Source organism: Amblyomma maculatum, chromosome 6, assembly GCF_055883805.1.
Source record: "Amblyomma maculatum isolate TAMU_Amacu chromosome 6, ASM5588380v1, whole genome shotgun sequence".
Classification (NCBI taxonomy): Eukaryota; Metazoa; Arthropoda; class Arachnida; order Ixodida; family Ixodidae; genus Amblyomma; species Amblyomma maculatum.
The window spans coordinates 49,549,085-49,576,232 of NC_139349.1; the positions used below are offsets into that span (position 1 = coordinate 49,549,085).

The window sequence follows — 27,148 nt, forward strand, 5'->3', positions numbered from 1 at the left end:
GTGACCAATGGCTGCTCAGGGTACTGTTTTAAATCCCAATAAGAGCACTTCAACGTCCCTATGTTAACTGCAAGAATGCTCCCCTAATTCCCTGCTGCAAAGTTTACTGTGTTTTGACTCTGCTTCCAAAGTGAAATGCATTATTTATGAAGAAGTTTTAATAGTGTAATGTTTCTTCTGCAAAAAGCTGATCAAATGAAAATGCCATTCAGCAACAGATGTCAATGAAACAAATGTTGTACATGCTGTTTTGACTTGACTTTATGCAAATAATTGATCCGCTTATGAAACCAAGGCATTTCAGAAAGCAACCATGAAATTATGAGCCATTTCAACTAAATATGTAGACATTGTAGGATATTAAGGTATTGTGTCAGTTTAGCACAAAACCTGCTTAGGCTTTGCGGCAAACAAGACTACTTTATTGAAGCCATGGTAAGCAGTACCAGCAAAAACTAGTGTCCTCAAGCAACTTCCAGCAAACATTCATATCATGTGAATAAATGCTGCGGAGGAAACACTGCTATTTACAACACTGAAACTGGCTTTTTAACAGTAGTCCCAGAGAATACAAAGAAAGAATATAGTTATCTTCAACAGGCGTACAATATGCTTTTGCAGGTTGAAACTAGCAACACATATTTTGTCAATACTATATAGCACTTTGACCAACAAAAGTGACATAAATATTTGAGGGCCAAAGAGTAGGGAAATGAGGAGCTCGCACTTGACAGCTGAAGCTCAGAAGCTCCAAGTGCTTGTAAATACCAATTTGTCAGACGCAGAGTCAAGAAATATTGGTAGTCACATAAGCCAGAATCAAATAAGACTGCACAATCAGACGTTATGTCAACAAAGTTCCTATCACTCTGTAACTTGTGCAATATAGTTTACATACATTGAAGTATAGCATTCATAAAACATGTGCAAATCGAAAAAATCAAATAGGTAAAACAGCTGTTTGGTACAATTACCATTTTGTTACTGACAAGAACAAGAACACTGGGTGGTTGCAAATATTATACAGCGATGTATCACAGGACATACCTCTTGAGTTTCTCATGCGAGACAAGGTGTTACAGTTTAGCCCAGATTAACCGAACCAAGTATTTCACATTACTTACTGGATCAAGAGCACCGGATATCCCATTAAAAATCTCGCATTAAAACACATAAAAGTAGCACCACAATATATTTCACCAATTGTGCAATATATTCAACAGCATTGCATGCCACTGTAAGTGGTTCTTGTCCTACTTCTTATCCTTCGTCATCAAGAGCCCTCTACATTTGTTCACAGCTGTACCTATCAGAAAACCCCTCCCATGTCCGATATACAGTGTAGTATTGTGCTGTATAAGTACAGAAATGTATCACTGTTGAAAACCAAATATATCAAAGCAAACAGAAGAGCAAAAAAAGAGCAACCACTGGCAAAGCCCGCTAGTTATAATAGATATAGTATCACAAGCATGTGCAAAAAAAAATAATTTGTGCAAGCTTGCAGAAGCTTGCTTTTGAATGCGATATTGTCTAATGTCCCCGGATAGTCTGGTTGCAGAGCATCATCTACGCACTACACTTCTCAATGATAAAGCAGCTATTTAAAGCCCTGTACCCAAAAAACTTAATGGAAATATAATGTGACTACTCTCATCGTACTTCATGGTTGAATCTAAAGGACATTTCTTTCTGATTTATTTCTTCCTTGATTTCTGTGAAAAACTGGCAGAGTGGACAAATTGTGGCAGACAACTGGTTCAACATTCATTGCGTTTCTACTGCCATGCTGCAGGCCAAGAAAGTTTAGATTTTTTTTTTTATTATTATTATTTTTTTTGCACAAGAAACAACTTTTTAATTCTGAATTTTTTTTAAATACAGTAGTTGCAAACACATCTGGACTACAAAGAAGGTTTCATACAGGAAATTCAAAACTAGCAGTGTTAAAAAAGAAGAAAAAATGCCTTGGTCTGCTTTAGCATAGTTTCACAAGTGCAACGGAACACATGGGGTCAAAATAGATGAGTCATGAAGGAATCTGCTTTATACGGTGATCATCTAGTTGAAAAACTAGAAGTGTGGAATATGCTGATTGCTCGAACAATTCCCAGATATGAAGATCTAACACGGGTCATTAAGCATTTTTTTAAAGCACTTCCAAGTAGATTTCAGCACTGAAATTTTCAGACAGCATAGAAGACGAGGCGTACACGGAGACACAAACACATGTATTAAAAATAAACTGTCAATTTTTTGCAGTTTAAAAGTATGTTCCCTTTTAAAGTGGCACACAGTGTTTCAAGGCACCAAGACATACAGATTCTCAGCAACAGTTGCACAAGGCACCATACAGCAGAATCTCGGTGAAAGCATCATGAATGATACTAGTTTCAGTATAAGGCAAATTCAGTAAATCCCTCAGCTGAAGCGTATTGTGTACAACAAGGCAAGCACTCTGCCACACCACTATGGATGGCATGAAAATAGAAGCCGCGACCACACTAGTGAGAACTACGTGGTGCATTAGATATGTATTGTAAAGAACGAGAGCTGGTGTACATATCCCTGATGCCATGATCAGCGCTTGTGCACTAAGCTGAATAGTGCACGGCAGCAGATAAATCCTGCCAGCCACAAATTGCTTTGCCTGAATATATTTCTCATGCTTAAGCATGTTGATGTTGCTTGTTCTTTTAATATTTTCCATAACCTCACGAGATTCGTATTGCCATAATCCACTACAACAAACAAGCACATGCATACACACCCACACACACTACGTGTCTTAGCTAAATGTAACCAAGCTTTTACCAAATGCATTAGAAGTCACCTGCAAAACTATATTAATTTTAAGGAAGATCAGTTTTTAGACCATCTTGAAAAACAGCAGACTGAAATGGTTCCACAGTACCATTAATAAAAAACAGTTTATTTTTTTGAAGCGAGAAGCTTCACTAGGCTAGTCAACACCGGGTCTGGCGTGCGTGTGACCACTTTTAGCCACAGCTGACCACTTTTAGCCACAGCTGACCACTTTTAGCCACAGCTGACCACTTTTAGCCACAGCTGCACATACGCGAACTCGCCTAGTGACGTCACTAGGAGAGGCGCAGGAGGTGCACGACTCCTTTGGATCCCCAACCGAGCGCTTTACCGCTGCGCCACGCGCCGGGTCGTGAAACGCTCTTCATATTTCCGCTTGTCTATCGTTAGGATGACAGCGGGATCCCGCGAGTGCCAGATACTGCGATTGGCATGCAATTTGAAAACACCAAAGACTAAAATAGTTAAGTCACTCAATTAGAGCTACGTCAAGGATGTGACATCACCCATCTGACGTTAGCTGTGAGCATCAAGAGGGAATGAGTGCGCTCCAACGTCGCCGGGTGGCGCTTCTTGCCTTCCGCGAGTGACAGATGCTGCGCCTTTCCTTTCCTGTAAACGAATTATAGAACGCTGGTGAACTTAGACATGCTCGACATGAAAGCCAAGGAGAGTTTTGCTGCTGGCGAACGGCGCAGAAGACTGGAGAAATTAATTTCTTCTGATCCCTAGGTAGTCACTGCTTTTCGCTACGCATATCCAGGCATAACAGAGCTATGCCGCCTTTCATTTTTTTTTCACCAAACCTAAACCATAACTCGCAAAATACAAAACCTTGGTCGAGCCAGTGGTGCCACTTGAAGATCCCAAGATGAAAGAGAACAAAACTCCTTTCTTTTCTGAGTACTCCTCCCAAAGAGGCTTTGCATGTGCATTGAGCTTGAGACAACATTCTTAGACGGAAACAAAAAACTGCGCTGGAGTGCAGCGCTGCAGAGTGGGCCCAAACAATCGCCGGTCTAGAGCCCACGCATCACAAAACAACCGCAGCGCCCTTTCCCCCTGCTGCTGTGGGTGGTAAGGTGGAAGTTTTGAATGCTACTAACCCTCTTCTTTCAGCAACGCAACATAAAATAAAACTGTGTTAGCGTTTTTTAAACACTTTTGTGTGCATATGAATCTAGTGACGCTTCTCAAACAAGGAGGCTGCAGACGCAGCTCCAGCAGCTCAAACGTGACGTCTGTTGCTTGCCTGCTTGAGATACGTCTGCAAACACGGTGGCTTTTCATGTGTACAAATGTGTATTTAAAAACACACAAAAGCAATTTTATTTTTCCTTGAATTGCTGAACGAAGAGGGTTAGTAGCATTTAAAATTTTCGCCTTACCCCTCCACAGCAGCGTGGGGAGGGGGCGTAATACTGGGATGCACGGGCGCCAAACCAACGATTGTGTGGGCCCACTTCCTGGCACGTAGTTTTCCATCTGTCTCTTATCAAAGAACGTTGGCCTGAGATGCAAGCCAGCAGATGGTCATATGATAGCTTTCTTTGAGGTATAATAGTACAGTAAAGTTACACAAATCTTACCTTGATGAAAAGCTTGCTGCTATCTGTTTTCTGAGACCATCTAAGCTACCGAGCATTGATACTTTGTCCCTCAAGCCAATAATAAGATAGTGAGCTAATTAATTATTAACTATGGAGAATAAAATATACTGCAGGCTATGCCATGTGACTCAACAGTTCAGTTTGTTTCACTGGACTGTAACCTAAAAGAAGCTTGCTTACATTTAGCTGGGACATGTGGCATGCGTGCAACATGCATGTGTGTAAAATATAAAAAAATGAGGAGCCTGTTAACATGACATACATAAAAAGGAAGCCAGCAGTCAGCGAAAGCAAGGAAAGAAAAAGTGCTTCTATTTTTTTAAATAATTTTGGGTGCTGAGGTAAAATTGTTGCAGCAATTATTTTACGTCTGAAAAAAAATTCATTCAAAAGTAGATACTTCCTTTAAGCTGGTATGGTAGGTCTTGCAAAGGTGTGAATATTCAAAATTTCAAATACTCTGCGAACATTACTTACTTTTCGTTTGAATCAGTACTGCGGTTTTGATAGTTGAAATTTTGAAACTCCTTAAATGCACATAAATTATAAAATTCCGCATGGAATCAGGGTTCGCGAAGCATAGCTGAACGAGAGAAGCTATGAATTGCATGTGCTTCTGTGGTTTTTCCCAGCCAACTGCTCTCACCCTTCAAAATTTTCATACGCTAGAATCTGGAAACAGTATATCTTTGATTATGACAAACATAAACCTTGAAGCCTCAAAACCATGAGCAGTGGTTGGTGCGAGTTTGTTTTCGCACTTTCAATCAGTGCTTGAAGCCGTCATGAGGCTTGCAGACCAGCAAAACTGACGTACAGTGGCTAAGTGGGCTACGTGCCGTCACCAAAGCTGCATCTGGGGAGTAGCTTTTAGAGCTGGCCCACAAAGAGCATGCAAAGACGCACTGCATATAAAACACACGTAGCCGCACGACCAAATCTTCCCCGTCAGAGGCACAAGAAGCAGGCATGTTAACAGCCCACGACCACACAAGTTCAATGACATGGCTGCTTGTGCCACATGTGATGAGTTTTTGCATGCAAAAATGCGCTTCATGCAGGCCAGGCTCTGTGTATCCAGCGTTTTGCACAGGCATGTGAGGAAGTGCAGAAAGGGTGTTCCCACTTGCGTTACAGCCCCAGTTGCCACTTTTTTTTTCAAAAACAAGCCATCTTGTTATGTTTCAGTAATCCTGTTTTGCGAGTTGCTCCTTGACTAATCTACCACTGATGTGACTTACACAGTTAAGGAAGTATATTTGGTGCTGTTACATTGCTTCATGATAGTATTAATTAATCTCCTTTGTCATGTAACTATAAAGAAAATTATGTTCAAGGAATTGTAAAAGTAGTTATCTAGTCTAAAGAAGATTTCTGCTGTCACTACAACATTACTGTCTTCTTTAGTTGATGGTAGGCCGCATGGGCAGACTAAACTATGCTTGCGATATGGGTGAAAACAAAATTAGCAATACAACTGCTTCTCCTCACAGTTGCACTTTGTGGAGATACATTTTTCTAGTTTTAAACCGCATGTATTAATATCCGAAACAATATGAAAGTAACCTGTGAAGACATCTTAAAATACTCTATTTGACGTGCACTCAATTTCATTTACACATATCTGCTTTCTACCGAAAAGTTCACTATTCGCACACCTCTAATAATAACATATACTACTTCTACTGACTAAAAAAATGAACAAACATTTCACACTCATGGCACATTATGTAAAAATATAAAAACATCTAAGATAAGTATTCAGTACAAGAGAGAACTTGGATGTGTTGCTGGGGCTTGGCTGCTGTGACACCTGCTGAAACATGCATTCCAGTCAGCAGCTCCAGTTCGTAAAAAAAGAAAACCAAAGAGATAATGATAACATGCATACAATACTTGCAGTTGAGCCTGGATATATTGAACCTGTATATTTCAAATTATTGGCTACATTAACCATCCTGAAAAATCTTGAATATCCAGCGCAAAAGCAACTGCAATTTCATTGACTATTCAATATATTTATCCAAATGCCACACCCCAAAAAGGAGTAGTTCTTCCAACGGCACTCTTTACCCACTTTTGCTGACAGCACCAATGCTTTAAAACTGCATGGTGAAATGAACACCTACTCTGAGCCAGTTTAACCAAAGCCCACCATACTTTATTTTTTAATCAGCAATTGTTCTATTTATAGTGTACTAACAACGAGATTAGACATTTTATAACATGTAGTGACTATTCCCAATGCAGCATCCACTTGGCGAGAGGCACAGACACATTGCTGCAAGAAGCATGTCACTAATGTGGATTAAACACATTGCTGCTTGTGGGAGTTTTTACATATTTATTTGATGGTATATTGAACTATTTCGTAATTCCTTTCAAGCTCAATATACACAGGTTCGACTGTATACACTATGTGAATAGAGTGCAGCCAAATATGAATGAGTTAAGAGCCTGACAGTGTTGGTTCTCCATCATCTCGATACCTTTGTTCACCTTCATGTCTCTAATCTTTCAACTATAAGGATTAATATTTTTCAGGTATGGACCAGAAGGACTGCTATGGCAGGGAACAAGTGGAATCCAGTTTTGCAGGAGAACGGTCTCTGTAGAGTTCACCAAATGTTTCCAAGCAAAAGATCTGCTCTTCTCAATAGCTGTACCTGGCTGGATACAGCTGATACCTGTGGCTCGAAATGTATATGATGGGCAAAGCGTCAAGCAGCCAGGCCCTTTCTTCAAATGACACCTAGGAAATAAAGAAAACAAAAGAGAGCATGTCTCAAAAAATTAAGTTCTTGTCTTAACATCACATCAATGATAAATCTGCTCATTCTGTGACCATTAGTACCTCTCAATGATTAAAAACTCACGCTTACAATGTCCTACCAAGAAGCTAGGGCAGCTGGTTTACTCCGATTCATTCCCATAAAAAGCTTTTGAGGCTTCTTGTTCTTTGCATGTAGTCAAAGAATAAAAATATACTGAGAAAAAATTCATCCTCCACTACAGAAGAGAATGCATCTACAATGCAAGCTTGCACGGTACAGTCCCACTGCACCAGACATTGTCTGTTCCAGCAATATTGCTTTAGACGGAAGGTTCTGGAGCTGCTTAAAATGCATGCTGTCAAAACGTCTGCGTGCTATTAAAGCACAAAATTGTTTTATAGTACGGTATAAACACACATGAAATGTATTCAGTTGCAAGCCCAAGGCCACGTGACACTGCAGTAAGATGGTTAGCTGCATTTCGTCAGCAGTACCACATTGTCTCTGCAGCTGCACTAGACTGCAACAATCAGCTCAACCACAGCCTTAAAGAAAGCAGACACATCAAAATTTGAGGTTCCATCTTAGTTCTTGATAAAGGCTTGCAAGGTCTCAGAAGAAGAAATACCCACAATGTGCCTAAATAATTTATTACATCGCTGTCCACAGGCCCTGACCCTGGAGTATAGCACACAAAGCCAGCAGTAGTGACAGTCTCTTAAAGCAAGCAGACGGCAAAGCAACAGATATGTCATACCATGTTCTCTGAGAGTATGTGATCGCGGTGGTCCTGTGTGTGATCTTTCTATGCCACAGCCAGCAAAAACTCTTAACTGAAACTGAAAATTCAGGAGAAAAACGGTGGTTTTGTAAATTGGTTAAGTTTCACTGAGACATATCTTCTCCTGTTCTATCGTTCCTGAGGTCCTGAACAGCATTATTGGAAGTAAAAAGAAACGCCAAGAATTTGGTGTCCAAACTCATTTCAGCAGTAGTTTAGGCAAATCCTACACTCTTACTAGTACAGTTGAACCCCTCTATAACGAAAGCCCTCAAGAACGAAATTCTCGCGACAACGAAAAATTCTGGCGCCCCCGGCGAACTCCTATAGGGTTCAATGCATTTGTCCCCTCTCAACAGCGAAGAGTTTTTAAAAAGCAGTCCCGCATTAACGAAAGTTTGAGGTAGTGATCTGCAACATTTTTTCGGCACATCAGCCAGTCGGGAACATAGAATGGGCGAAACTGCAGCAGCACTCTCATCCGACAAGTCGAGCCCGTTCATTTCACCTGCCAACAAGCACCGGCGCAGCCATTTTTGTTTACTTTCAGTTGGTTCGGTAATTATGATGATAGCAAAGCTTTTTTTTTCCCCCCCCCCGCTGAAAGCGGCTTTTTGCTAGCCTGTCTGTTGGCCACTACGCATGTATGCGACGTTTCACGCCACGTGACGACACCGCCGGCCAACCGGGGAAGAGCAAGGAACCTCCTTTTTTTTTCTTTTCGCAAGTGCGCCGACCACGCGACCACGCTATCTCGCCGATCTCGCCATCCGCCTTGTGCTGCTCGCGACTTGCCTGTGTACAGTGTTTTTTGTTGTTGTTTTTTTTTACTGTCGGAAACATGCCGCCTCCTGTAATGAAGCGCAAGTTTTTGACGCTGCAAGAAAAGGCTGCAATTATCGACGAAGCTGAAAAAGGCAGGAAGAAGACTGATATTGCGGAGGAGTTCGGTATCCCGTGCAGCTCGCTTTCTACGATTCTGAAATCAAGGAATGGCATCATGGCGGCACTCCAGAACGGCGCGCGCGCTCAGAACAAGACTTTGGCAGCGCCGGTCTACGAAGACGTGGACAAAGCCGTATTTCAGTGGTTCCTGGACAAGAGAGCGAACAAGGTGCCTTTGTACGGAGGCCTCCTGCAGCAAAAGGCGATTGACTACGCGTGCATTCTGGGGCACGACAACTTTAAGGCGAGTGCCGGATGGCTAAGTCGATTTAAAGCGCGGCACTGCATCGTCGCCAAAGTGTTGTCGGGGGAGTGTGCGAGCGTAGACGCTGAAGCAGCATCTTCCTGGATGGAGAAAAGTTACGAAGGCATAATGGACGAGTACGAGCCCTGCGAAATTTATAATGCGGACGAAACGGGCTTCTTCTATGAAATGTTGCCTTCAAAAACGCTAGACCTGAAAGGAAAAAAATGCCATGGCGGCAAGCTGAGCAAAAAGCGGGTCACCATTCTCTTATGCTCAAACATGGATGGATCTGACAAGCGTCCCCTCCTCGTGATCGGCCGGAGCAAGACTCAACGGTGTTTTAAACGTAACCGAAAGCTTCCGGTCCAGTACACTGCAAACCAAAAAGCGTGGATGACGCGCGCAATATTCACAAGCTGGCTGGAAGCCTTTGATACGGACATGCGAAAGCAGGGCAGATGTCTGCCTTTTTTTGGACAACTGCAGTGCGCACTACATTGAAGACGTTGCCCTGACGAGCATCCGCTTGATTTTTTTCCCCGCGAACTGCACATCCGTTATCCAGCCTCTTGATCAGGGGGTTATCAAAAGTGTGAAGTCTGAGTACCGAAGAAGGCTCATACAGCGGATGTTGCTAAACATCGAAATGAAGCGACCGACGGAAATTGACCTCTTCATGGCGCTGGAGATGCTTGCCGGCGCGTAGATTGCTACTTCGGCCACGCTTGTCCAGAACTGCTTCAGGCACGCCGGTTTCGCAGCTGGTCAGCACGCCTTGGCAGAACCGGAAGCTGCAAGCGGTGACGATCTGCAGCCACTAACCGAAGCATGGAACGCGCTTCGCAGTGTAGATACAATGGTGCCAGAGGCTGTTGAACTGGAGGACTTTTTGTGTGCGGACGCCGACTTGATCGTGCACGAGGAATTCAGCGACGACGCTATTATCGACAGTGTGCGCAAAGGAAATGAGGCGAGTGACGACGAAGATAGCGAAAACCAAGCACAAGGTAAGCAAGTAAGCTCGCGTGATGTGCTTGATGCATTCGATGTGATCCGGACTTTTCTCGGCGACCACGACGACGACGACGAAGCTATGCATAGCTTATCAAGCTGCGAAGCCAGAGTCGTCAAGCTCCTGCACAGCAATGTCAAGCAGAGCAAAATAAGCGACTTTTTTAATTAAATCTTGGTTCTGGAAGGTAATGGGTGTGCTTATTTGTCCATTTTCGCGACAGCGAAATTCTCGCGACAACGAAAAGGTTTTCCTTCCCCGGCGATTTCGTTATTGCGGGGTTCGACTGTACTCCCAAACACTAACTGAAATACTGGCTGGTGAGCCAAGGGATACAGGATCAAATCGACACTGGCCAAATTTCTACAGCAGCAAAATGTAAAAGATACCAGTGTGTTCAGTGATGTTAGTGCACATTAAGAGAACCGCAGGTGGTCCGGACTCATCTGGAGGCCCCCACTTAGGCATCTCTGATGGCCTACATTAAGGATATTATTAAGGATATTAAACCCTAAATAAGATGATATAAGCTGACATAACATGACAATCAGAAAGATAGTGCTTGCAAAACTTAGCTGCTGGCAATGAATCTGCAGCCCTACATTATGGAATTCTCCATAGTCCATATGCAACTTTAGGACACTGAACCCCACATAGCATAATGCGATGGACAATAACTTGCTTTACACTTTAAGGTAAATTTTGCCAAGCACAGTTGCAGTCGACATTCACAATTTAACTGCTTTATGCTGCACTCATAACTTATTCTGGTTGGCAGGAAGGTTAGCAATGCTTTTTTTGTACGCCAGAGGTTTTGATCCGTAAAACTGCTGCATCAACATTGCAATAGATGCGCATCACATTGACATGTGCACTGCACATAAGAGAGAATTACACCTCCACCTGGATAGACCCAAAAGTAAACGAATGCTGGGAGTCATTTTGCATGCCCGAACTCTGAAGTACATGAGCAAAGGGGAATTTATTTTCATTTCTTTATAAAGCCTCCACCTAGCTCCATACAACACCATCTACAGTTTCCCTATACAAAAAGTAGAATAAACATCTTCATGACCATAATGCATGAATAAGAACAAAAAAACGAAAATGCACACTCCATAAACATTCCCAGATTGAACTTAGGCATCTTGTTGAAATCCTGACTGGAGCAAAAAGGTTGATGTTTAAAAACCACTGCAGTGTAATCTGTGAATTCAGTGTTGGAGGGTGTCTTCGACATGACTGCCACACATGACGATTAAGCCCTACTGCTTTATAACTGCATAGCCATGGAAAGTTGGCAAGTTAGCCCTATAGTCAACTGGTTCAATGCTGCTCTTCGCTGCCTTTATTTACCAAAACCATGATGACAGCTACGCATTGACAGACTGATCTGGAGTATCACTGGCCAGTCCGGAGGCCTCTGAAAAAACTTTGAATTATTTCAACACTAACATGCACTGACGTTGCAGAAAACAAAGACATTCTTGCGTTTCACCTTCATCCATGCATGGCTAAAGCAGTTGGGATTAATCCTGTGACCGTCGGTTAAAGCAGCTGAATGCAGTGGTCAAAACATGCCCAATTCATTTTCTGATGAGCTTACTAGAGGAACAGTCATTTTGTACAGCTGAAGAAAAATGTATCTGCTCACCTCATGAGGGCAGACACAGAAGCTGACTCAGATGGTGCTTTCAAGCTCGAGCTTTTCCAGTGCCTTCCGGAACACCCGCTCGCTCTCAGGGTCAGGCCACTGTGGATGCCGCACTCTGCAATGCAACGCTGAGTGGCACTGCTGCCCAAACAGGTGGTGCAGGAGTCGGCCTGTATGTTTGGGAAGCTTGAAGGTCACTCCCCGAGTGAACAGAGGTGTTGGCACCATTGTCTCGGATGTCCCATACATCACAACCTGCGGTGGTGGCGGAAAGCAGTGCATTGCATAATGAAGCACTGGCTCTCACTCAATATCTCACCATCTGGCAGAGCCAGGCTACACAAAGAAATGATGCATGAAGTAAGCAGTGACATCCCACCTTGACTAGCTTCTTCTGGAGCTCATCGAGACGCAGAATGTCATAGACAGCAGGCGTGACAAGGTCGCCCCATGGATGATATTCGTCAGTGGGCATCTGGCGCTTCTCCACCTGTCGTAACGAATTACCAGTATCACCACCTGAGACCATATATATGCACCAAGTGATCCTGCAGCCCCATCAAGGACAAAAGGTCATGCAATATCCTCTTAAAAAAAGCTGAAACCTTATCTTCATCTTAACACCATCTTAGTATCATCTGAATAAGCTCCTTCATGGTGACTCAGTGATTAGGGTGCTCAATTTCTGATCCCGAGGATGCAAGTTTGATCCCAGCCACAACAGCTGCTTTTCAATGGAGGTGAAATGCTAGGTGCTCAAGTACTGTGAGGTGATAGTGCACGTTAAAGAACCGGAGATAGTCGAAATTTCCAAAGCCCTCCATTACAGCGTCCATCACAGCCTGAATCGCTTTTGAGACATTACACCCTAGCAAAGTGAAAAATGAAATTTGAGTGACGAAATGTTAACAGTAATTTACATTTAAGCTGACAGTCTTGCTGCAACAATAGTGCCATCTATAACACCTTTGTTTTACCAAGTAAAGCTCAAGCAAGTATCTGTTGGTGTAAAGCCACTGAACTGTGAGAAGACGCACATAACAAGATGACTGCCTGCGACTCACTACACTGGCCCTGACGCTACGGCTTTGGCTTTACGTTCAATGTTGTAGGGTTAAATTCCATCCACGGCAACTGCATACCAAACGCAGAAATACCAGTGTGTTATGCAATGTCAAAATATGTTAGACCTGAAGCGGTTGCAATCAACCCAAAAAACCCTCCACTGTGATACCCCTTATGAGCTTCAATGCTTCGACAGTTGCGTATCATACCACACCAAAACGGCATGCAGCAGGGCGGCCAAACAACATGCACAACCCATGTATGACATCATGTAACGTTCAGGATGTACGAAATCGAAGCTGCAAAAAGTATCAGCTTCATTTGTCTAGCAGTAAGCTCTGCCTTTTTGCATGTCCTTTTTCCAACTTTATCAAAAATAGAGTTAGGCTGGCTCCACAAGGTATCTGGCCCTAATGCTAAAACAACAACTGATTGGTCCCAAGAAATTAAAATGCAGCAAAATAACACAATCATAGAATTCTCACCTTTCAACATAAGTGCAGCAAGCACAATTAAAAGAAAACTCAATCCTAGCTCTTACTTGGTCAACTGTGACGAAACGAAAAATTCGGCAAAGGGATGGCTAAACTTCATTGCCCTGACAAATAGATGCGCCAACAGAAATGTGGTTATGTTGTTTGCAGGGCACCGGACTGGGCTTCCACATGCACATACGAGGGGCGTTCATAAAGGTCAAACTATCAGTACCATAACCTTAAAAATTAAAAAGGGCATACACAAGAGGCATCAAAACAAACTTACATCTCTCTACTTTTAGCGGAATATAAAAACTGCAGGATGCCGCTAGAACATCAAGAAAAATATGAGAGCATCCTCCAGGAAGCATTCACAGCGGTCCGCTTTCTGTATTTGAACGGCTGCCATTCAAAGACCTATGCCGAACTAATGGTGGTGTATAGCAATAATGTTCAAGCCTTTAAGAATGCTGTGAAATGATACACAAGATTTTAGGTCACTTAAACAAGCCTGGACAATCACGAGCAGGATTGCCGTCTCTCGCTGGCGTACAAGAAATTGTGATGAGAGCGGGACACCTAACGTTCGCAAACAAGTGGACAACTGTAGACTAAATAGTGGAACATGTTACTGTAAATGCAGGCTCAGTGCCAACTATTTTTCACAGCCACCTGCACATAAGGAAGGTTGCTGCGTGCTTGCAAAAAATATTCTGCCTGCTTAATGGCAATGCACCAGTTCACTCAGGTGATGGCGACACACGCGGCTGTCTTAGGCTACGAAATATTGCACCATCCTCCGTAGTAATCCTACCTCATGCAAAATAACTCTTTCCTCTTTCCTTCCAAGAAGTACACACCAAGCATGAGCACTTCCAGGATGAAGAAAAAGCAATTTTTCAAGAGAATGCTCTTCCAGAGCACAAACAATAAAGGAGTCTAAAGTGACGGTCTGTGCCAGCTCATCCATTAGTGGCATAGGTGCGTATTCTTGGGCGTAGAATATGTATGTTATGATGAAAGTCCCGCTCAAGCCGCATTTTTGTACCTGCCTTTATTCAAGCCAAAGAGACAAACTTTACGAACGCCTCTCTTATGCTCACATAAAGTGGACATATGCAAGCCTTGTGGAAGCACTGAGTATATAATAATTTGTGAACATGGCTCCAGGAGAACAGCTCACTCCAGCAAGCCCAAGTTTACTCTTAACTTCGAATATGATACACAAGAAATAAAAATTAAGATGAAAGTGCTTTAGGAGATTAAGGACACAAAAGAAAATGTGCAAACAAAGTACTGGCTACAGATTAGGTGCTTCCAGTATGATTACAGTCTGGATAGCTCTGCCACACAAGGTATTGTAGTACCAAGTTTCCAAGCACAAAACTGGGAACGTGTGTTTTTAAAGAGCAGTCTGCTTTGTTCATACCTTGTTTGCCACATGCATCTTTTATTTATTTAAGTGCTTTAAGAGCCCAAAAGAGGGCATCACATGGAAGAGCTTGAGAGCAGGCACTGACGCTCGGCATTCAAACAAATAGTCACTCCACCCATCTACAGAAAAACACCATATGTTTACAAGCATAAAGGGTACTCACAGATATCAAAGCAAGATAGGGTTAAAATCCGAGCTTTAACGGCCAATAGGAATAGTACCAGTAAACAAAAGCTATTAAAGGATTCATGAAAAAATGTAGCACACGTGGCAGCATCCCGCATGGCGTGAAGAGTACAGTTTGCCACACTTCTGCCACAAGGTACTCGAAAATTACTAGTGAACAGCTGCATTGAACAGCTGCTCTGTGAAACAACAAAAATATTTTGGAAGATGTTGCTTACATGTGTTTCTACGCATTGTGCTCCTGCTCTGCAACCCAGCATGCAAGAGGGACTTACATATGCATATAGTATTGCGGTGTTAAGAAATATATTGCCTCTGAAATGACTTCTCCTATTCTTACGTTTAGTTGTAGCGTGTACATGTTTTTTGTTCACAAATGGTCGACCTCGTAAATTTACTATGAAATCAGTAAACAACTTCGAAAACTTTTATTTCCACGTACTCCTATAAAGGGCACTATAAAGGGCAGCCATACTTCCTACCCAGCATAGGGGTGTATCTTTAGTTTGGCCCCAGTCAGCCCTGCTGGCACATCTTATTTACATTACAGGGCAGTGTTGGTCTATACTGTTGGGGTCGCCACCTATTAACTTACCAGTGGTGCCCTCTAAGCTGAAGCCCTGCTGGGGGTGATTTGAATAAAGCAGTTTTGCGTTTGGTTCTGGAGCGGCGTGGTTGCTTGGCTCTCTCTCCCAGCCTTCGTGGCTGATGGTCGCCTCCCGGTACGACAGCACGGGAACGCCCACACAACATGGTGTCAGAAGTGACAGCAGCATAAAAAACTCGTCTTGAAGCAGCTCTCAATGACCATCAACGGCAAAAAGATGCTCCCAAACAAAAGCACCCAGCAGACTCAGTGGCTAGGCCTCACTCTGCAACAGCCAGGCACGTTCAAATTCTGCAACCTGGCAAGTTTGTCTTCGTGGAAGTCTTGCTACGAGGACTATGCCGCTGTCTCCGGACTACGGAATGCTCTGCAAGACATGCAAGTACGTACGCTTCTGTACTGTATGGGCCCGAAAGCTCGCACGCTGCTAGGCACTTTTTCACTCAACGCTGTCGCGTTAGCCTCCTATGACGCAGTTGTCAAACGCTTCTCCGAGCACTTCGTGCATCCCTGTAATGAAATACATATATGAGTTGTCTTACTTTCACAAGCTTGTTCAGCAACCTGGTGAGAGTGTAGATGCATTTTACGCCAGACTGTTCAAGTTAGTCAAACGTTGCAACTACCCGTCACCGGCAGTGGAAGAACGCTTGGTCCGTGACAGGTTTGTCGTTGGATTGCTTGACATGCGTCTCTCCAAAAAGCTTTGCTGCTCCCCGAAGCTAACTCTCAAAGAATCTTGGACGCTTGTCAGTCCAATGCTGCGACTCAAAAGGTTTCGCGATGGCCGGTAGACGCCAGAATGCGCTCAACGGACGCAAAGTCAGAACGCTATCGTGGCATTCTGGTCCGTTTCTTCTACGGCCGTGCACACAGAAGAGTGCCCGGCGAAGAGCTCTATCTGCAACTGCTGCAGTAAGAAAGGTCATTTTGCTGAAGTTTGCCACTCCAGGAAGTCTAAGCAGGCCTATCTCAGTGCTATCCAATTGCACACTCTCGAGTCTCCAGCTAAAGCCAAGTATGTGGATGTCGCAGTCGACAACTACACAGCTCAGTTCAAAGTAGACTCAGAGGCTGAGGTTTCCGCAGTCCCAAGTGACTTTCCCGGAGTCCCGGCTGAGCTCGCCAAGTTAGATGCTATTTTGACGGGGCCCGGTGGCCAACCTCTGCGTGTACAGGGCTCCTATTAGGCACATCTATCTTGGCAAGGAAAGAACAGCTCCCAGCCTCTTTATGTCATTGAGTCACTTTCAGTACCTTTACTGGGTCTACCAGCCACCCAAGCTTTTGAAGTTGTTAAATTTTTGGGTACTGTAACGCTCTATGCTGAACTGTTCCGTGGCCTCTGCACGCTCAGAGAGGAGTACACCATTCGCTTGAAACAAGATATTGTGCCGTTCTCCCTTAGTGCACCTCGAAGGATACCAATCCCGCTGCGTGAAGTTGTTCACCAAGCACTTGAAAAACTCGAAAGCGACAGCATCATTCGCCGTATTGATAAAGCAAATCCGTGGTGCGCCGGACTGGTGGTAGTACCAAAATTATTACGAGGGACTTTAGCGACTAAAGTAGCGAAAGCTTAAGGTCTCTTCTTGTCTAGCGTTCCTGCCATCTGCAATCCCACACTTGAACGTGCGCCAAGGAACGCCATGCGACAGCAGCGATGGTGTACCATCCAAATGCACTCTTTTCGGAGAAAGTGTGACAGATACTGCGCCTTTCCTACAGAAATGCACTGTATGCAATGCCACCTCCCACAGACGTTGCAGGTGTCAGACATTTACTCAGGATGGCAAATCATCTTGCCAGGTTCTTGCCTCATATTTCGGAAATCACTGCTCCGACACGCACCCTTCTCAACAAGAATGCTAGTTGGACTTTGCAACATGAACAGGAAGCCATATTCAAAAACGTCAGAGAGCTTCTGACGTCTGAACGCTGCTCGGCCAAGTACCACCCATCGTATGCCACAACAGTCTCTGCCGACGGCAGCTCTTTTGGACTCTGAGCAGTGCTGCTACAAGCACAACCGACTGGTGAACGGAGGCCAGTAGCTTTTGCCTCAAGGGCAGTGACGACCACAGAACAAAAGTAAAGTCAAACAGAAAAAGAGGCCTTGGCTACAGCGTGGGCCATCCAGAAGTTCGACTAGTTCATCAAAGCCACCACCTTCACCATAGAAACTGATCACCTTCCTCTCGTGTCATTGTTTAGCAAAATGGAACTTGACATACTCCCTCCGAAGGTGCAAAGACTCAGGCTTAAGATAATGCCTTACCAGTTTCAGATAATGTACGTGCCTGGAAAATTGTTGGCTACAGCGGATGCATCATCTCGCATCCCTCCTTAAGTGCATCCAGTAGACACCGTGGAACTTTTTGCTACCAAAGTTGTGGCTTCTGCTCCAGATGTGCTTCCTGTGAACATGCAAGATATCAGGAATGCCCAAAGTTGTGATGGAGAATGAACCATGCTCATCTCTTTCTGCCAGCACGGCTGGTCAAAGAAGTCAAAGGTACCTCTTCTTGAGTCAAAGTATGAATCAATAAAGGATGAACTTTCTGTTTGTGATGGTCTTCTCCTCAAAGGCACTCTCCTCCTGATCCCCTCTGCAATGAGGCCAGCAGTCTTGACGCTTCTGCACGAAGGACATCAGGGCATCGTCGCACCAAGGCCCTCAATCGTGAATCTGTGTCGTGGCCTGGCATAACAGAGGAGATAACCTCCCTCCTGACCAGCTGTGAAAGATGTGCCCTTACTTGAGTGAATTCAGTGGAACCACTCCTTCCTACAAATCTCTCTGGTCGTCCCTGGAAAGTTCTGGGCATGGACCTCTTTCACCACAACTCTCAAACTTCCTTAACGGTAGTGGACTACTACTCCCGGTTCCCAAAGGTGGTGACTCTGAAAAGTACAACAGCTCCAGTGATCATCGAGGTGCTCAAAAGCCAACCTGGTCGTCCCAGGAAAGTTCCGGGCATGGACCTCTTTCACCACAACTCTCAAACTTCCTTAATGGTAGTAGACTACTACTCCCGGTTCCCGGAGGTGGTGACTCTGAAAAGTACAACAGTTCCAGTGATCATCAAGGTGCTCAAAAGCCTGTTCACCCGTCATGGGATACCTCAACAGGTTAAGTCAGACAACGGTCCACCCTTTTCTTCACGTGAATTTGCCGCATTCACTACAGCTTATGGTTTCGACCACATCCCCCGTAGCCCCCCTTACCCACAGTCTAACGGAGAGGCAGAGCGAATGATCTGGACTGTGAAAGACATCTTCCATAAGGCAAAAGATCCTCACTTGGCCCTTCTAAGCTATAGGAATACACCAGATGTGAGTGGCTTCAGCCCGGCTCAGCTCTTAATAGGAAGGCAACTGAGAACTCGAGTCACAAAGCCGGATGAAAAGCTTCATCCACACTGACCCAAAAGGGAGGAGGCAGCCCTCAGAGGTGACCCTTACAAGAAAAGGACTGCAAAGAACTTCAACCGACGTCATCGCGTCAGGGATCTGCCATCACTTCAGTCTGGTGAACAGGTCTGGGTTCGACCCGACCAGGTGCGTGCCACAGTTCTGAGTAAGGCACAGCGTCCAAGGTCCTTCGTCGTCGAAACGGAGCGAGGAACGATTCTGCAGCAGAATCGTCACCTTGTTCCTTTTGTGCTGAGGGCAACAGATTCCACAATTCTCCAGCCTCGGGACCTTCTTCACGTCCTGGTGATGGTGTTGTGTTTACCCGTAGCGGCCACCGTGTAGCGGCCACCGGACTGCTTGAACTTATGACTGAGGGGGAGAGATGTTGGGGCCACCTATTAACTTACTAGTGGCGCCCTCTAAGTTGAAGCCCAGCTGGGGTGACTTAAATAAAGCAGTTTTGTGTTTGGTTCTGAAGCGGCGTGGTTGCTTGGCTTCCTCTCCTGGCCTTCGTGCCTGGGGGTCGCCTCAAAGCACGGCAGCATGGGAACACTTATTAGTAGAAGCAGTAACTATAAAGTGTTACTCCGTTCGTCCATAAGGCAAAGGTGGGATACTGGCCAAGTATCAAACAAGCAGTGCTCTGATGTGGTGCTATGCACCACATTTATTTTGCATGATGAAATCTGTTTGGCGACAACATTATGTTTGCTTGCAAAAGTGTTTAAGACCTTTCTCCTCTGCCGTAGTGCTCATCTTTGACACCTTGCCAGACAGACCAGCAAAGAAATCTTTCCAAATCACATAAAACCATGCCATGTTAGGTCTTATACCAAGGCAATTTATAGTAACTCTTAACGGTTCCTTGGATAAAAACCCTGCAATAAAAAGCTTGACGAATGTTCACAAGCATCTGAGTAAGAGCAGTCATCCTCGATTTGCAGGGTCCCAAAATGATAGAAATGCATACTTTAACTGTAATCCACACTTCATAAATGCATACACTCAGCATCCACCCGACAAAGGCAAGATACTATACGCAAACCAAAACTGTATGCAAAATAAAAAGGCCCATAATATGAATAAAATATAACACGGATAAAGAACAAGCAATACTGCGGTTAGGAAACATCCGTTAAAGTGTGGTCACGCACCTTTTCATAGACGCCAGCCGATATCACGAGCACAATGTGATCGGCATGACGCAGCTGAGTCGGCAGCCAGTGGTGTGGAGCTTCCATCTCATTTGCCTCAGCCACGTCGAAGATTACGCGCAGGCCAGGAACCTCACAAAGGAATTGGTGCAGTGCCTTCACTGCTTTGAAGTGCAAAGCTGAGTCATAGGAGTACAGCAGGAACACAGTGGCTGATGCGCACGGAGGCACAGTCTGTCCTATGAGATGCAACAAAAACATGAATTGAAAATTCGTCCATAAATTTTTTTTATTAATTTTTCTGACACAGGGGTAGCTTGGCCCAAGAGTTCTATCACCAATACTGCCAACAGTATAGGGGTGTACAAATATTTCGAATACAAATTGATTTTTTGTTATTCGATTCATATTCGAAAAAGTGATATTCAGAAATTTCGAATATTTGAAAATCCTGAATACGCTGAAAATGCTTAAATTCACTGCAGTTTTCCCGCACTGCACGCTTCACTGCAATGCTTGACCGCTTGGACTTGCGATGCTGAGAAGGCCTCTTCCCAAAACTGCCCCAGTCGCATTTTGGGAATTATTCACTGTAATGTCTAACCACTTTCACCGTGCAGTGAAGCACCCCCAAAATGCAACGGGGCCGTTTCGTGAAGAAAGACCTTCCCTTCTGCGAAGATGAACTTCCTGACAGTGTGCACAAAGCGAAGTGCTAGACAGTACCGGGTAAGAACGTCATTCTCACTTCGGTTTAATCTCAAATACAGACAACCATCGTGCAGGTATTCATCAGATAAACACTACTGTGACAGAAATGTTTTTCCGAAGCTTTCAAGATCCATTTCATGGACATCTTTATTTATTTTTTCGTTCCTTGAAGGTTGAGTTAACGAGAGTTTACTGCCCTCAGCAATGATATGACAGCTCTATTTCATTTCCTTCAGCCACGTTGAAGATTACACGCAGGCCAGGAACCTCAGAAAGGAATTGCTGCAGTGCTTTCCCTGCCTCAAAGTGCAAAGCTGGACTTTTCAGTGGTCAACACTTCTGTGCAATTCCAATTTAATTTTATTTGCACACACACGTGAATTTTGAAATAAACAAGACAAACAATGTCACTGATCAGGTATTCATTATTTGACTCTATATTCACAGGCACATTTTTTTTCCATATTCATATTCGATCCATATTCGAAAATTTCGATATTCACAAACCCCTACTAACTGGGTAATATAATATGCTTGTGCCAAGTGAACCATTGGCCAATCTACAATGGCTTCATGTGGCAAGAGGTTTTACTTAGCCCCTTGCAGCTATTCAGTTAGGCTACGAAAAGTGCAAAGGGATATTATATCCATGTCACCCCATCGCAAGTTAAGCCAGCTTAAAATGATGCCCTCTTCAACCTCAACACGCACTAGACTCTACCTTGCTATGCCACGTCTCGCCCATGTCGCTTATGTCAGCGAGGCAGGGCTGGCTAAGAAGGCTTGATGAGGTTTCACACTAATCGGTTACGAGGAGTAATTTTTTTTAATTATTCGTAAATTTTAAGCAGAGCTTTTAAATTTGACTCAAATACTTGCAAGGACCACCTCTACACATGAAGTGCTCACTATGTGTGGCAATGCCTGACACAGGCTGAGGAAAGTTATTTTTCATTCCTTTTGGAACATGTCAATATTTTTTTAATGTTGCAGTACCATGCCAGAAGTTTTTTAAAGGCTACCACTAACTTGCAGCTGAATTCCTCAGCATGATGCCTGCATGTGCTGAAGCTGCTTTCAAATGTAAGCAGAGAGTCTCCCCACACGCACCATGTAGAGGGTCAACCAACCAGGTCTCTGACCGCTGTCACCGTCTTTGCATGACCCCCTGACATCGTAGGCTATCTTTGGAAAGGCAGTCAGCACCTCCCCACAGCTGCCTGCACTGCCCCATGTCCTAACACCTGTGCCTTTCAAGGACGATAGTAACAAGCACCCGTGGCGAAAAGCTCGTCAAAAAGCAATTATGACGTCCCCCTGGCACAGTACCCAAAGTGTGGGAAACAGAACCATCCGTTATTTTGTTCTCTGGACATCCTGTCGCCTTCGTTATGGCGGCTTCGTGGCTCTAAGTACAGATAATGAGTGAGAGCACATCAGTGTCAAGAATTTTACTAGTCTTTAAGAGTGGGAATTTTGCAAGTAGGAAGAAAGCCCCCACAAATTGAGAGGATATGGGTACCCTTACTAGAGAGAGAGAGAGTGATGTCGTATTTGTTCTTTATTTAGTCTCTGTTATTAGCAGGGCCCTGGCCCAACCAGGGGGGGGGGGGGGGTCAGTTGCCCTCTCACGTGACATTTTTGACTGGAGAAATGATATGTGGGGCACGGCACTGAAAATGACTGCCCCTATTTCTTTTTTAATTAAGGGTTTAAAAACACAAGTAAATGAAGGGCAAGGCAGTACAGTCCAGCCCAAGCAGGTACTGCATGCTTAGTGTGTAGTGTGGTTCTAGTTAGGTCAATGAGTAAGTAGCTAAAAGTTTGTTCTTTTTATAAATTCATTCTTTATTCTTCCAGCTTTACTCTCTATATGCCACCTGAGGCCCCCCGCCCCCCTTCTCGCACTTCCCTCCCTCCCTCCCTCCCTCCCTCCCTCCCTCCCTCCCTCCCTCCCTCCCTCCCTCCCTCCCTCCCTCTCGCACACACACACACACACAGCGTGCCTACACGGCGCCAAGCGATGTTGCCTTGGAAACCAACTCCAGCATGCAAATATTTCGAAGCATGCGTTTTTCGTGTTAAGAAATGTTTCCGTTTATGCCTAGAGAGTAGTTCTGCAATTTCTCAGCCTATTCGTTAGGAGCAATTACGACACAGAATGCTGTACCAACCTTATTCTCCGAAGCAACAGCAGCACGGCTGCAGTGGGCGACTTTAACAGTGACTGATTAAATTAAATGAAAACGAGAAAGCGCAAGGCATAAGAAACACTAGTCAACTACGCTCTTCAATTTTCGGGCCTATTGCCAGTGCATGCAAGGAGGAAGACGACGTCATGGTCAACTGGAAGCACCTTTTTCATAACGAATCTTTTGACAAGCTTTCTGCTTCTCCAAGCACTTTCATTCCAGAGAACTTAAAATATTGCCGACAACCTAGACAGTTTCTTTGAATAAGAGGAATATAATTTTTTTTTTGTTCTCTATGCTTTCACTTATTGTGCTGCGAACATTTTGTTTTTCTGCTAGATGAAAAAAGGTGTTTGAGGTACCAGCAAAGGCTGTTCACAGGTTAATGTATACATGAAGACCCATAAGAATGCTGTCATTTTGCTCTCCTGGCTTTATAGAAAAGATGCATGACCAGAAATGCAAATGTTCCCACGAGCTTGCAGCAGAAATTGCGCTCACTCTGCTGAGCTATTTTAATATACTTTGACATTTTTACTCAAATATGCATCGTCTTATCATGCTTATTTTGCGTCCCTCTCAGTCAATTTCACGTTGGAAGTTTAAACTTGATATACCATACATACCATACTTATCTGGCTTGATCAGTGCATGTGGTACATGGACATTTTGTGTGTTCGTCAAGTTCTGAACGACCTTTAAGAGAAAATTCAGATAATCTGGCAAATAACGCTGCGTGACTTTGTCGAGATCCATGTGACGTTTACTTGCTTTGACAAATGATGAGCCTCTTGTTTAAACTCGCAAAAGTGAAAACAGAAAAACGTGCTGCTGCATAAGTCCGGTGCTGTTTCGGGAACATCGCGCTTAGCGGCTCGATGTGGCCACTAGAGGTAACTGGCAACAGTTTTTATGTCCTTTTCTGTACAAACAGATGCTCAGGCTGTAGCAGGTGAATATGGGATCTGATAGAGCAACTTCCCTGCATTGGAATATCGTGTCTCAATTTATGTTTACAATAAGACATACACAGGCTGCAAGCGCTCGTTCTTGGGCTGTTCGTCGCACGACCGAAGAGCAACTATGAGGATTAAGAGCAACAAACTGAACAATAAGTTTCAGTGTAGGTGTACAATACATGTTAGCCCACGCCACTGCTCTTGGCTTTCATCTCTATCAGACTGCAACTTGTGCAAACAAGTGCCGTTTTCTTTCTTCTGCTTTGCAGCGCAACAAATCGCACTGCAGCTTGCTGGAATATCGAGAATAGTGCTAAAAAATTCAGCAAGCGCCTTGCATCCAATGCAGATGGCTCGGGTTTGTGCCTGCACTACGAAAGTCACTGCTGTCACCAACGCCCCCGCATATCCACTGACGTCACAGGCTGACGCTTGTCTATACCTTCATTAAAGATGTAACACTGGCTACCTGGTCTACTAACAAGCACTCTGTGCTTACAGCGACCAGAACACTGTTCTGCATGATTTCCTTAGAAATAAACTGTGTTTGGTCGACATATACTGCGCGTTTCAAAAATTCCTGAAAATGATAAGTTCAAAGAAACAAACTCTAAGCACTGCGAACATATTATGCTGCACAATTCTTCTAATTATTCAGCTAGAATTCACTAAAACCCACCAATTAACTTTATAGTTATCGCAGTTGGTTGGTCAGTCCAAATCGGGAGTTTGAAGCAGTGAACAAGACGATGCCATATCAGTTTTTAATCGAAGAAAAACACATTTGCTAAGGTCCTGCAGCGTGATGAAATCTTATGCTTTTTTCCATATGAAGCAGAAACTAAGCGCAAGAAACGCAAAAGATCGGTAAATATGCGGCGTTTGATGATGACGCATGCAGTGGCTACGGCACTCAATATGAACTGAAACTGGTACTGCATGGCATCATGTTCATCCCATGATGTGGCTAGGATGACTTATGTTCTCCCCATCTAGGGCTGAGATGCAGCTACTAGTTCTAATCAGTGAAGTGAACTGCCAGAAAAATCTCGACAGCAGCAACCCGACCAATACAACCCGACCAATCCCGACTGATACAACACTGCATTATGTGTCAGCATAGTGACAGAGGGCTATTTTTTAGTTGACACTCGCAGTGCTAATAATTTCTATAGCGAAGGTACTCACTCTTGAGGTAGACATAGACAATCGAAGCTGTTAATATGACAATAAGCAGGACCAGCCCACAAATCAAGGATGCAGAAAGGGCAGCCCTCAATTGCGCATCTGGGAAGAAACAGGATGGGAGAATTAAAATAAGTGCACAGTTTTGCTATGATGGCATGACAGATAACTGAGAGAACATAACATGCTGCATCACAAAGTTTTCATCAAAAGGTGACTGAAAACTGCACTACAGCACACACCGTTTTACACTCTCAATGCAACCACCAAATGGGACGCTACAGAGCGCATCATAATTTGTAGCATGAGGCAGATTATATATATAATATATATATATATATATATATATATATATATATATATATATATATTTTTTTTTAAACAGCTAGCTCTTAGAGCAGAGGTTCCTGGGAAATATGCAGTAGTTTTGTAGTCGGGAAGTGTCTGCGGCAAACATGAAATACAGTGGACTGCAGGCTTTCTGCGCCACTACGCTCATACTGTAATGAAAAAAAGACACAAAGGAATTGTGCATAAATGCTACAGCTCGGCTTTGAACAGAAGGAAAAAACGTGAGATGAAACGGCCTACACAAGTAATGCAACCCCTTGTAACAGCTACTCAGCAGGAAGTTGCAGGTTTCTGCACCAATACATGCTGCCAGGCATGTGTGTGGGTTTTGCAGGTGTGGGTGGAAGACTGGGGAAGCCTTGCAAGAGACGATGCGCCAAGGAAGGCTGGATTGGTCAGCAAGAGTGAATGAATGAATGAATGAATGAAGATTTAAATGTGATAGTCTCTCCACTGTTTGTCACTTGGCACCAGTGCAAGTGTAATCAGCTTTTCTTTTTTTTTTCCTTCAGAAAACCAGAATATGAGTGAAGAGCGAATTTCTATTTTGCGCTACTCCATTAAGAACACGAGGTGCAGCATCAAAATAGATCTGTCACTGAAAGATGAAATGAGAGGACGCAGAACGAACGAGCAACTTATATGCGTCCTTTCAGACTGTGTTGTGTTGTGTTGGGTTTAGTGGCGCATAAGCAGCGAAGGCTATCATACGCCTCAAAGACTGAGAGACAAATAATGCAGCTTGGAAGTATGACTGTAACCGACAGGGTGCACCACATAAAATATATATATATATATATATATATATATATATATATATATATATATATATATATATATATATAAAATAAATAACAACAATAATAATAATAATAAACAAGCTATTAGAACAGTGTTAACGTTTTAAACACATGTGTCCTCCAACACGCAAAAGGATATAAATATTGGGAAGCTGAGAACAAAAAAGAGAGAAAATGAGTCTGCATGTAGTGCATCAACTTTTTGCAAAGTTTCCAATTTCTTAGAAACTGAAAACACAGTTCACCTGTGGTTTCTAAGCACAATCCTAGAAATATAGTTATGACACCCAATCCGTAGATGTTTTCTGCTGCTTTCTTGAGATCAACATAGCAGAGAGGTTCCGCACGTAAGGAAATAAATGACTGCAATGCCTTTGGCAGCGAACACTCACTTTCTGGAATCATGAATGCGTCTGTCACAGTTACAGAGCAGTCACTTGCAATCCAACCTGGGTCATCGGGATGGATGCGAAGGTGGTATATGCCAGGGGCCACATTCCCAAAAGACACTACGGCCATAGAGCGCTCGCCAGGCTTGGCCTCGATGCTTTGTTTATCAGCTACGCTGCTTTCCGTGGTTGTGGGCCCTTGCTTTACAAGCATGACGTTGTATCTGATTGAGGTTGGAACAAAGATAAACAACACATGACTTGATTGTACAGAGATGGTGTAACCACCAAATGCTGTGCATAGTAAAGCTCCTGATCATAAACCAGCAATGACAAGAGTTCCACCTCTACCTCTCTCACTTCATGCCTAAT

At 43.8% G+C, this 27,148-nt stretch overlaps 1 protein-coding gene and 2 pseudogenes across 2 annotated transcripts in view; 2 read left to right on the forward strand and 1 right to left on the reverse strand.

The window, feature by feature from the left end:
- Nucleotides 1-394: 394 nt before the first annotated feature.
- Nucleotides 395-27,148, reverse strand: part of LOC146185700 (uncharacterized) — a 71,627-nt gene continuing 44,873 nt past the window's right edge. For both annotated transcript variants that reach the window (XM_084606624.1, XM_084606625.1), the window contains 6 exons: nucleotides 26,780-27,000; nucleotides 25,240-25,338; nucleotides 20,190-20,428; nucleotides 12,229-12,339; nucleotides 11,850-12,104; nucleotides 395-7,188 (listed from right to left, as the gene is read on the reverse strand). In XM_084606624.1, the coding sequence (XP_084462750.1) occupies nucleotides 11,877-12,104; nucleotides 12,229-12,339; nucleotides 20,190-20,428; nucleotides 25,240-25,338; nucleotides 26,780-27,000 (898 nt within the window). In that variant the 3' untranslated portion in view covers nucleotides 395-7,188; nucleotides 11,850-11,876. The remainder of the gene's footprint in view (nucleotides 7,189-11,849; nucleotides 12,105-12,228; nucleotides 12,340-20,189; nucleotides 20,429-25,239; nucleotides 25,339-26,779; nucleotides 27,001-27,148) is intronic.
- On the forward strand, nucleotides 15,810-16,808 carry LOC146185701 (uncharacterized; annotated as a pseudogene).
- On the forward strand, nucleotides 18,445-19,377 carry LOC146185702 (uncharacterized; annotated as a pseudogene).